Source organism: Mya arenaria, chromosome 11 (genome assembly GCF_026914265.1).
Source record: "Mya arenaria isolate MELC-2E11 chromosome 11, ASM2691426v1".
NCBI lineage: Eukaryota > Metazoa > Mollusca > Bivalvia > Myida > Myidae > Mya > Mya arenaria.
The window spans coordinates 40,417,783-40,427,626 of record NC_069132.1 but is presented as its reverse complement, the minus strand read 5'-3'; the positions used below and the strand labels follow the sequence as shown (position 1 = coordinate 40,427,626).

At 33.5% G+C, this 9,844-nt stretch overlaps 1 protein-coding gene across 1 annotated transcript; it reads right to left on the bottom strand.

Annotated features, from left to right (window-relative positions):
* Positions 1-1,223: 1,223 nt before the first annotated feature.
* LOC128208300 (kelch-like protein 13) lies at positions 1,224-9,838 on the bottom strand. The gene is made up of 3 exons (XM_052911841.1): positions 9,750-9,838; positions 8,088-8,300; positions 1,224-7,658 (listed from the first exon to the last, which is right to left on the bottom strand). Exons 2-3 carry the CDS (start codon positions 8,254-8,256, stop codon positions 6,001-6,003), a joined length of 1,827 nt encoding a protein of 608 aa, XP_052767801.1. The 5' UTR covers positions 8,257-8,300; positions 9,750-9,838; the 3' UTR covers positions 1,224-6,000.
* Between the last annotated feature and the right edge of the window lie 6 nt (positions 9,839-9,844).

Here is a 9,844-nt window from a genome sequence, read left to right as displayed (position 1 = left end):
CAAAGATGCAAAATATAAAGATCCTTTAAATACAATCATTGACTGTGTTGCTGATGGGTCAATGGTGCGTGTGTGTATGTTTGTGTATATATGTAAACAAACCAGATGTCATGAAATTTGAAAATGTTTTCAATATTCTCCAGAAGATAATCGGTATTTTTTGGCTAAAACTCTATTTTACTTAAATGTGAGTTAGATATCCTGCAGAAAAAGAACTGTTAAAGTTTCATGAAAAAAAATGAATTTATGACAAGGGTAAATATTTCCTTACAATTGACCTAGTGACTTAGTTTTAGAATGGAGGTGACACATATTCTCAAGTGTTCAAAACAACATGTAGACAAGAATTTTTACAAAGTTTTCATAACAGTTGACTTTTATGAATAAAAAAAATGTCATTTTATGACATGGGGAAAATATTGCCCAAAATTTGACCTAGTGACCTATTTTTTTACCTGAGGTCACCCATATTCACAAATGTTCAAGACATGTGGACAAGTATTATGACAAAGTTTCATGACAATTGGATGAAAAATATTCACTTTATGACATGGAATGAAAACTTAAATGCAGAATTGTTAACATCCGACAGACCAGTTTTCGTAAATTTTTAATGAAAATTATGGCTCAAAAGTGATTTGATGTATACATGAAAGACAACCATCTGTACAATGAAACTTTAACAAAAGAGGTACTGTTCATGAATTTTCAGCATCATTGCTTTTGCAACAAAATAAAGATTCTGCGAATTGGCTTAACCTAACAGTTTTCCTCATACGGAGAGCTCCAAGCTCTAGGGTTGCGCTGGGATTGTGGCATTCTGTGGCGTTTGTGTAACACAACTGGGCTCATCTTGGGAACTTCACTGTGCCCATACCTCTTCTGAAGAATTTCAACCTTTAATGAATTCCCATAACGAATCGATTAAAAGTGAGTCTCATAGTATGGTATGAGACATAGTTGATCACTGTAAATCTTTTAGGACCCACCAGTTCTTTAATATTTTGTGAGCTTTCAGCTATTTTATACACGGTTAAAATCTTGTTTATCAGTATTGAAAATTTTCCATAAATGCATTATTATATAAGTAGTTAAAGGTTTATCACTCAAAATTTATGTTTTTTATACATCAGTATGTATTGATTTTAAATACGAGTATCACTTTAAAGTGTCAACAAGCCCAGGGCCTCCCACAATAGGACAAACACAGAGAAAACATCCTATGTCATGTATTATTTTATTTGTATACTGTCACATAATATAATTAACAGTGAGGCAATAATAATTCCACAGACTAACAATATAAATGTAACAAAAGCTGTCTTTCCACCCAGTACCACAGGTGGCAATAACAACAATAAAAATTGATTTTTTTTTATTGATTTTCTTTAGCTATATGATATACCGGTATATAAATATAGCTAAAAAAACAGCAAAAAAACATTTTTATGTTGCTATGTTTACCTATGCCCAAATTATACCACTGTGAACTTAAATCAAGATGAGGAAAGAAAACAACCGTAAAATTCATACAACAATTTTCTTCGCACTAAATATCTGATGTTAATGAATTCTGACAGAATGCTAGATCATCGTGGAAGAGGCGTCAACCCGCATGTGTGTTTGTTTCTGCACTAAAACAATGGGCATATTATTCACTCCGATCAAGGCCAAGGTTAAAGGTTTTGTACAACTATGCTTATGATGTAGTAGCCAGGGTTATAACAATACCTTTTTTTATTGGCATAACAAACAAGCGAAAAACTTGTAACTGTACCATAAAAGCAGATTTGATTTTTGTATATATATTCCATATGATTGCAAGATAACTTTAAGTATTTAAGCCATGCATTCTCGTGTGACTTAAAGGGGCAACATAAAGGTTGAGGTGTTTTTTTGTTTGTTTAATTTTAATGCATTTTCCTGTTTAACTCATTTGACTAAGGGCTATTCCAGTAAAACATATAACCCCCAGGGGGGAGGCAATTATTTAATAAGTATATGGGTGGGTGTCTTTTTTGGCTAATTTGAACCTTTATTTGCTTTTGTAGGGAGGTGGCATAATTTAAAAGTGCCTTCCCCCCGGGGGTTATATGATTAAATGGAAAAGCCCTAAAATGAATACAACCAAAAAAGGACATGATTTAGGTACGTCAAAAAACATTGACCTTCATAAACGTTGTTTTGTAATTAAAAAATATTGACCTTCATAAACGTTGTTTTGTAATTAATAACTCCATAGCCACAATTTTCCCAGTTAAAAAAAACATGAACAAATATCGCTTTTATTTTTCTATCTGTATCAAACCATTTGCCTGGGGCTGTATTCAATAAGCAACATGAACTTAAATTTAAGATTAGAATCTAAGTGTTTTGATTGGCCGTTATATTTAGCTGACCAATGGGCAGAATGGACTCACTGAGGCATGTCTAAGGTTAAGGATAAGATATATAATATTGAATACTGGCCCTGTTTTGTTTAGATCATTTAAGTCAAATGAGTTAAACTTGATAATGCATTTAAATAAAAAAATAAAAATTTGCATCAACTTATATTGTGCGCCTTTAAACATTATTTAAAGGAGCTGTCCACTTTCATTCATCAGTGAAATAAATATATTTTGTAAAGCAAGATACACTGTTAAATAAATCAGTAAAAAATAATTTATCAGCATATGTCCAAGCACATTCAAGTCACAGATAAAATTCATTGTTCAAGTCATCAAAAATTACAACAGAAACAATCTGTGTCGAATACACAGACCCGAAATGAAAACATAAAACAATGTCAAATGTGATGTAAACTAGAGCATTCGCCTAAATCCTTAAATGTAACTTGTCAGTGAAAAGTTTTTTAACATGCGTATAAATGACATTCTGTGCTATTTTCTGTCTTCTGTTACAAACAAAAGCTTGATTTATATCAAAACAGGTAACTAGAGATTTGTGGCCTACTATTATACATAACAAGATGATTATTTGACGGCTGCATAAGGCCTGAACGATTTTTTAGGGTAACTTGACCCCATCAAATTAAAAGCCAAGAAAACAAAAATATAGATTTAGCATTGTCCTCAAATCCTAACCTGCTAGCTATCAATGTCCAACAATCTTGTCATTAAGTATGTTTGCCATTTTTTTCAAATAAAAATGACAAACAAAATCCTCCCTACCCTACTTAGCAAGTTTTGGGGATTATAACCTATTATAAAACGGACATTATTTTCGTAAGGTCTAAAGGATGGATACACTGGTATTAACAATATGTAAGTATGTGAAGTTGGAAAAAGCTGTGTTTACAATATAACAAATTGCATGGTGATAATTAAATAATAAAAATCACAACAGTTACAATGTAGCAAAGAGAAATGAGAAACATTCTCAGTTGTTAGATTTACACCCACAATTATGTAATTTTTAGATACCTGCCCAGACACCGATGTTTTTTTGTATCATTTAAAACAGTTTTAAGTGATGAAAAAAACATGTATTTTATTAAAAGGATTATATAAAAATTGGCCTTCAAAGAATACTTAACATTGTGTATGACAGATTTTTGGTCATTTACATTACATATCAGTAATGACCAAGCAAAATTCTCTTCAAATGATACCAAAATTGTATATTTACACCTCAACTTTCCATTTCTTCAATGAACAGCCTTTCAGCAAGTGTGATTATTTTCTGATGAACACAACATCTTCATATTTGTTTGGATCGCAAATCGTCGTGTAATAATATAAATACAAGATAGTTTATCTTGTTCTTGTTTGTATTGTGTCAGCAGGCCATAAAAAAACCCATTTATCAACATGTTTCAAAGCGTTAACTTATGATTTGTTAAATGAATTGTTGTCACTGCATTTCAATTCAACATTTCAGAGATTTAACGCATCAACCACATTTTAAAAGAAGTGATTACATTTTCCCAGCATTTTTACGACATCATATGATTGACTGTGTCTTCTTATGGTTAATAAATTCTTTTTTTATAATGGGAGAGAAATGAATTACTGTAAAGTTTTCTTAAATAAAATTAAGTTTTTACTTAACAACATTCTGTAGGAAAAAGATTGAAAAATATTAACCATTAAAAGTGATGTTTTTTAATTAATAACTATGTAGCCACAAATTCCTTAGCTAAAAAAGTGCCAAAATACCTTCGATATTTTGTTATCTGTATCTTAAAATAATCATATGCTTTTTTTCATTTTAATCATTTAAGTCAAATGAGTTAAACATGATAATGATTTGAAATTAAAAAAAAAATCACCAACCAATGTTGTGCTCCTTCAAGGTTGTTAATTAAAATCATTGATTATGTTTTAACTGTTAAGCACATTTTCACCCAAGATAAAGAAGGCTTAAAATAGGCTTTCAACTCCTACAACTGGTACAAAGTTAAAATAACTGTCATCACAAACAAGTGTTTGAACGTCACTGATCTATGCATGATCTTGAGATTTCAATTTAGGATTACCCCATAAACACTTCTAATACAGTGTATATGTACATAGTGACATAATTGGCTTTACAGTTAACACAGGAACATGATGATGTAAAATAATCAGGCTACAAAGCACTTTTGTTAAACAACCACGGCTGACCAATTCCATTACAGTTGATACAGAGGGGTTTTTGGGCCCTTTTTGGGGCTGAAAAGTATATTTTTCCTCTATCCTGTTAAAAAATTCCCCTTTGTAAAAACCATTGACCCCTTAACATGAAGCAAAAGTAGCAATACAGTGCCATTCATGATGTATGTCAATAGGTTTGTTAAATAAAAGGTTTAAAAAGAAGTTGAACATTATAATTATGGATCATGTTAGTATTTTTCCCCTTTTTGCCAAACGATGTTAATTATCCCCTATCAAAGGGCCCGCCACCATTTCTTTAAAAGTGGAATAAAACACTGCCATTTATCCAATTAATGGAGGGTAACGCAATGAGTCAGCCGTGGGTATTCTGATGATGACATTACTCATGAAATTTGATCTTTAATATATGAAATACATAAATTTTAGTGACATCACAACTTAATTTACAGTGAAAGGAGCAAACTATGATTATCTGTACAGTTATTTACTATTTATGAAGTCAATTATCACTTTGTGATAAAAAAAAATGAACAGAAGTCAATAGAAACGTTATTACCACTAAATTATTTATAAAAACAGCAATTCAAAACAAAAAATTTCCAATGCAAAAGGAATTCTAAGGGTGCCTTGATATTTGTAATGTTTCAACGATCAATATTCACTAGCCAGTGACTGCTGCTTTCTTTAACCCTATAAATTGAAGCAGGCCAGTATTTTAAAAAAACTAATGCCTAAATTTGGCACCACCCCGAACAATAATATACACTGTATATTATTTTCCCTATATGCAGCTAAGTCTGACAAAAAAATCGGACAAAAAAACATACAATTCCAGCCATTTTTTGCCTGCAATATATTGTCATTAATATATGTAGTTGATATCTTTAACACTTTAATACTAGATTTTCATTTATTATGAATGTTACAAGATGTTATGTTTATTTGAATTTTCGCTAGACTAGAGAAATTCCCTATTGGAAAGGCCCTATTCCGCACAGGGATTTCAGGGAGACAGCCCTGTGAAGTAAAAAATGGACGTTTTTTTTAGGTAGTATCAATTTGACATGAACGCTTATTTTCATGTTTCTGCATAAAAATATTCTTATGTAACAAGAAAGTTTTTAATACAGTTAGAAAGACAATTAAACTCACCAAGTTGTATCTTCTAACAAATGGCCACAGTTAAGTTGAAATTTGTATAAAATAATCGATAACACTTAAAATCAGAAAGTTCTCTCTTAACAGTAAGTTACTGAGTAATACTGTGCTTAACAATATTCTTCACAAGAACAACACTAACATTCATCTGGATTTGTTACCCATCTCGTACAAATTAAACAAACAAAACATTCAGATTATGCGAACAACTTCCAACACTTAAAAGCTTAGGGACTCGTACTCATCAAATATCCTTATCATCATCGTCTATATTAAACGTTGGCAATTGAAGAGTGCAGTAGCCAACACCAGTCAAACTGCGTGGCAATCCTCCTATAGTTTCCCAAATGCCGCTATACACATCAAAACGTGATACAAGTTTCTGGCCAGTCTTTGTTTGCACATTGTATCCGCCGAGAACGTAGATCTGATCACTGTACACAACGCATGAAGCCTCCTTGTGGGAAATGGCTAGAGGAGCGATAATTGTCCACTGGTCTGCCTCGGGGTCGTAGCATTCCGATTGGACCACGGGCTGGGCTTGCTGGTTCACATTGAGGTTACAACCTCCAAATACAAACAGTTTATCCTGCGCTGTGCACATCACATGCCAGCCCCTAGGGGTCAACATGGGGGCCATATCCTCCCACTGGTTTGTGTCGGGATCGAAGCGCTGCATGTCTGGGGTAAAATGATTATTGCTGTAACCCCCGGACACAAAAATATGATCAGCGTAAACTGCCCCAGCATGTGCGTGATAGGACATGGGCATTGATGCTATGGACTCCCACGTGTTTTCTGCAGGATCATACACTTCAGCAGTTGCTAGACTCCCATCCTTGAACTTGCCGCCCACAGCATATACCTTGTTTCTCAAGACCCCAGCAAAAAAGTATGCCCTTTTATTATTCATTGAAGCTACTTGGAACCAACTATCAAACCTAGGGTCATACCTTAGCACAGAGTTCACTGCAGACTCGCCATGTGCGCATTGGGTTGTACAACCACCTAGCACGTAAAGGAAATTGTTAAATACCACAACTTGCATATGACTTAAAGCACTTGGTAATGTAGCGACTTCACTGCGGTTAAGCAGACTATTGGCTGTGATTTTACTGTCAAATACTAGAATTTCATCATGGAGGCAAGGGTTGGGGTGTATCTCTCGACCTCCAACACTTATCAATCTCTCTGTGAAGGAACGTAGCTGTGTGGAGAGAGTGTTAAGTAGGGGCTGAGAGTGGGGCACAACATGGTAGTTGAGAGCGGACAAGACCATCTCGCGGAGGTCTGGAGCCGTCATCATCATTTCAACCTGTTGAACATGCTGAACCAAATCACGAGGGTTGATCAGAGGAAATCTTATGAGTTTCATCAGATAGATTGCATGGTCATCGTGGTTCACATCTTGTTTTAGCCAATCCCAGGTAATTCTAAATATATCAATTTCTCGTATACACAATCGGTCATTCTTCAAACAGTTCGTCATTTGATCGTATGTCAACAAATGCAATGTGTTGTCCTTTGAGATTTGCATGAGATTTCTAGCAATGAATACATCAATTTGCTTCAAAGCATTATTCATACTATACAGCTTAGCTGTGTTAATGAAGTCATAAAAGTTTGTTGTAGTCATTCCACTCAAAAAGTTCCTTTCACAGAACTCTATTACGGGTGTAACTTGTAAATGGGTTGCTGCTGCAATGACATCAAAGATATCATCCCCTTCGAGAGTGGTAGTTGATGTGTAGATAATCTCAAGAACCTTTTCAAGGCCCTTGCTCGTAATGCCCTTCAGCTCTATCTCACGTTGATGGCTTTCCCTCATGCCTGATGTGAACATGGACCGGAAGTAATCAGATGCTGACACAAGAATAACTCTATGTGCATCATACTTCTTGCCTGTAGAGTAAAAACAGAATGTAAGGATTTGCATGTAATATTATGATGTAACAGCTATGTGACTTGCACAGAATTTCAATCTTTTGTGCTCTGTTACACTAAAAAAATGACGGTACCAGGTAATACATGTTATACAAAACTTCTTGGAATTTTAATTCTTTGTTGGATCTTTTTCTATGTCTTCTTAATGAACAACTATAAAATGTTTTGATATCCTTTTAAGTTTGATATAACCAGAGTAGTAATTGAAAATAAGCACTAGTTGCAAACATGAAGCAAGCCCAGGCTTTGAAAAATATCCGGGTTTGTTATTTGGTTATTATAATTTAAGATCTTTTTGGCTATAATCTTTTTATCATATGAACGCTGTAACAATAAAAGTTTAAAAAAAGAATAACCCATGAACAGTGTGAATAAAAGCTCTCCTACTTTCAGCAATGAGAGTAACATCACAGAGGATCTTGTCTGTCTTTAGCTTGTTGAGGGCATGTAGTATTCTCATTCCATGTTCCGGGCGCTCTTCAACACGGTACACCTCTGCATTCACAGCAGAACCATTCCCCTTACTAGGGCTGTGGTAGGAGTCTGACTCAGCCATGATATTCACCAACAACAGGTGACAAAGTATCTCAATCTGATTCCCTATTAAAAAAAAAAAAAATCATATATAGCAAATCCTTCATACGTACAGTTTTTTGTCACCACTTTCGGCCATTCATTACAATTAGGATTATGCATTATAACGTCTATTAAAGAACATAAAAAAAGCCATATTACCATTATATGTCATTCATATAGTTCTGAGCATGAAAATGCACTATCCATCAAACAATTTGTTAAAAGAGGCCTATTTTATAATGCATTTAATGCTGGTTTTGTGCAAAATACATTTGCCATTACTGTACAGGGTAAAATATGAATATAACCCTTAAAAATCTATTTCGAACATTGAATACCTTTCTAAATACAATATGATTTTTTTTTAAACATCCCCTCTTTTAATATCAACCCATCTCAATGATGTCAATAAGAACCGGCTGCTGGCTAAAATGGATGATTCAGATTGCAATTGATCAGCCTCTTTCAAATTGACAAATAACTTAATAAGTTAATTTTTTAAGTACAGTAAGTAGTAGCTGGTTGGTTACTTTGTCATTCGAGATGGTTCAACTGAAACTTATAGGGAGCCCTGCCATTAAGACATTTAAGGATAAGAAGACTAATGTTTAGAACTCTATTGATTTAGAGTACGTAATCCATGATCATTTTATGGTCATGTACTAGTTCTGGCTTCAGTAACGTTGATGGATTCTATTTATAGCATCGGATTCACATTGTTCATTTAGTTGAATCCAATTGCAGTAAGGTTGTAAATACCTTTTGATAAGTAAAAACTATTTATTTATTCCAAATTTGTCATTAGTTATTTATTAATTATTCGAAATAGGAAAAATAACAGCAAAATAAACACTAGGTCACATGGGTATTTTCTGAAAATCTTGGTGTCGCGTGAATAAATTTGAACACAACTATGACCTAGATAAGGAATTAATTAAAATGCTAAATCAACTATCTTTAAAACGCTTTTTGGTTTTGAAAATGAGTTTGTGAACTACATTTTACTTCATTTACCTAAGGATACAGCTATTTTGTCTGTACAATGCATACAAGTGAAATAACAGCGTGACATAAAAATGTCACGAATTCTGGTAGGGTTTGGATACGTCGTTCTCTTCAGCGAACACATCCAAAAAGGTAATATATAACGTGTTTGCTGAAGTTCTTTAGCTAGTCATGTAACATTAACACAACTGTTCTTTAAAGAAACATTCCCGTCTAAATATTACTTTGTTACCATGTATAATAAATATAGAATATAAGGTGAACCTAACTAAACAACACTGTCTTTCTGCCGTAAGTTGAATAAAATAGTTATGACTCAATTATATGGAGTACAAAAAAGCAGCATGATAAACCTGGAAGTATAAACATTTTGTATTAGAATTTGGATAAAACTCAAATTAATATTAATCAATTTCTATCCATCTAATAAACTGAAAAAGCCCTTATAAAAAAATAAGAATAACTCACAATGTTCAAGTCATAACTTCTCCAAAACCTTCAAAGTCTTTGAATTTTGGGAGCAAATTTCATGCTGTCACCATTTTCCGGAAGTGTACATTAAT

Coding starts and splice junctions, on each gene's coding strand:
- LOC128208300 (XM_052911841.1), bottom strand. CDS start 8,256: ATGGCTGAGTCAGACTCCTACCACAGCCCTAGTAAGGGGAATGGTTCT. Junction 7,659..8,087: donor TGTTACTCTCATTGCTGAAA/GTAGGAGAGCTT, acceptor TTTACTCTACAG/GCAAGAAGTATGATGCACAT.